General features: G+C 44.6%; 1 protein-coding gene across 1 annotated transcript; it reads left to right on the plus strand.

Moving 5' to 3' along the window:
- The first annotated feature begins 24 nt into the window (after positions 1-24).
- On the plus strand, positions 25-983 carry LOC109954066 (ERO1-like protein beta). The gene is made up of 3 exons (XM_020589485.1): positions 25-298; positions 627-713; positions 831-983. Exons 1-3 carry the CDS (start codon positions 239-241, stop codon positions 981-983), a joined length of 300 nt encoding a protein of 99 aa, XP_020445141.1. The 5' UTR covers positions 25-238.
- The last annotated feature ends 397 nt before the right edge of the window (positions 984-1,380 follow it).

Here is a 1,380-nt window from a genome sequence, read left to right on the forward strand (position 1 = left end):
GTGCGACCTTTTATGTCAAACACAGGACCAGAACAACAAAGACCTGTATGTGAGGCTAAACAGAGAAGTTCACACTGAATCACAAGGTCTGATGCAGACCTCGTTAAAGCAACACACTCTGAATCCAGAACGACAGAGATGTCCTGGGGTCATTCATTGTTGCAGGTCATGTGACTCGCATCTAGTTCACATGTGATTGTAAGGCTAATGGCTCCTTTTGTCTTCCAGAGCTTTCCCCATGCACTTTGATGAGAAGTCCATGTTTGCCGGGGACAAAATGGAAGCAAAGACATTAAAGGTGAACCGAAGGCTCCAACTGTCATGTTGTGTGTGGAGGTTTCTGTTGGCTGATGTCCACTATTTGGTTTGTCACTGTTTGATCAGGAGCAGAATCAGCAGTGTCAGCAGGACGATCAGCAGACTGTTTGTTCAAAGCAGCAGTGTATCAATACTCTGCAGCTTTGTAAATAATCTATTATAGTTCACTAAACGAGTCACATCTGATTGAACTGTTTTCTGTCTCACTGTCCTAGTTTGGGCCTTTTCATTAAGACGTGTTTGAGCTAGAACGTTTGCGTCGTAAACAGGAAGTGTGAATTGTCTCGTCTGCTCTCGTTTCCATCCAGGAGGAATTCCGGCTCCATTTTAAAAACATCTCCAGGATCATGGACTGTGTCGGCTGCAGTAAGTGTCGTCTGTGGGGAAAACTACAGGTGAGTCAGGTTCTTTCAAACTTCATTTAGCCTGATGTGATTCCACGTGACTGTGAAGCTCTTTTCCAAGTGAGACACAGCCCTGTAGGTTTGGACTGAAACTGTGGTTCTCTGCAGACTCAGGGTCTGGGCACGGCGCTGAAGATCCTCTTCTCTGAGAAGGAGATCAAGAACCTTCCAGAACACAGCCCATCCAAAGGCTTCCAGCTCACTCGACAGGAGATCGTGGCCTTACTGAACGGCTTCGGCAGGTACGTTCGCTGCTCGTGAGACAGATGAGAGCGGAGACGCTGAATATGAAAAGCAGACACAAGAAAACTGGTTAACATCAATTAAATGTAAAAGCTCTTTTGTTTTAGTAATGCTAGTGGAGGGACACTATGATCCTCAGAGGATGAAACCTTGTCCTCTAGCGCCACCATGAGGTCAGATGTTTCAGTCATCCTGTGAAATAGTTCAACATCACTTAGATGGGTTTGTGTGGTTCAACTTTCATGTTCCCCTCAGGATTAACCACAGTTTTGTAAAGTTTAAACAGGGAAAGTCCTTCACCACAATTTTTCCAATAGCTTTGTTTATGTGCAGATATTATAAATCGTCACATATGAGCTGATGTTACAACAACAGGCTGCTCTTAAATGACAGCTGGTGACCAACAACAGTCATA

This window comes from Monopterus albus, unplaced genomic scaffold (assembly GCF_001952655.1).
Source record: "Monopterus albus unplaced genomic scaffold, M_albus_1.0 scaffold2900.1, whole genome shotgun sequence".
NCBI classification, from domain to species: Eukaryota; Metazoa; Chordata; class Actinopteri; order Synbranchiformes; family Synbranchidae; genus Monopterus; species Monopterus albus.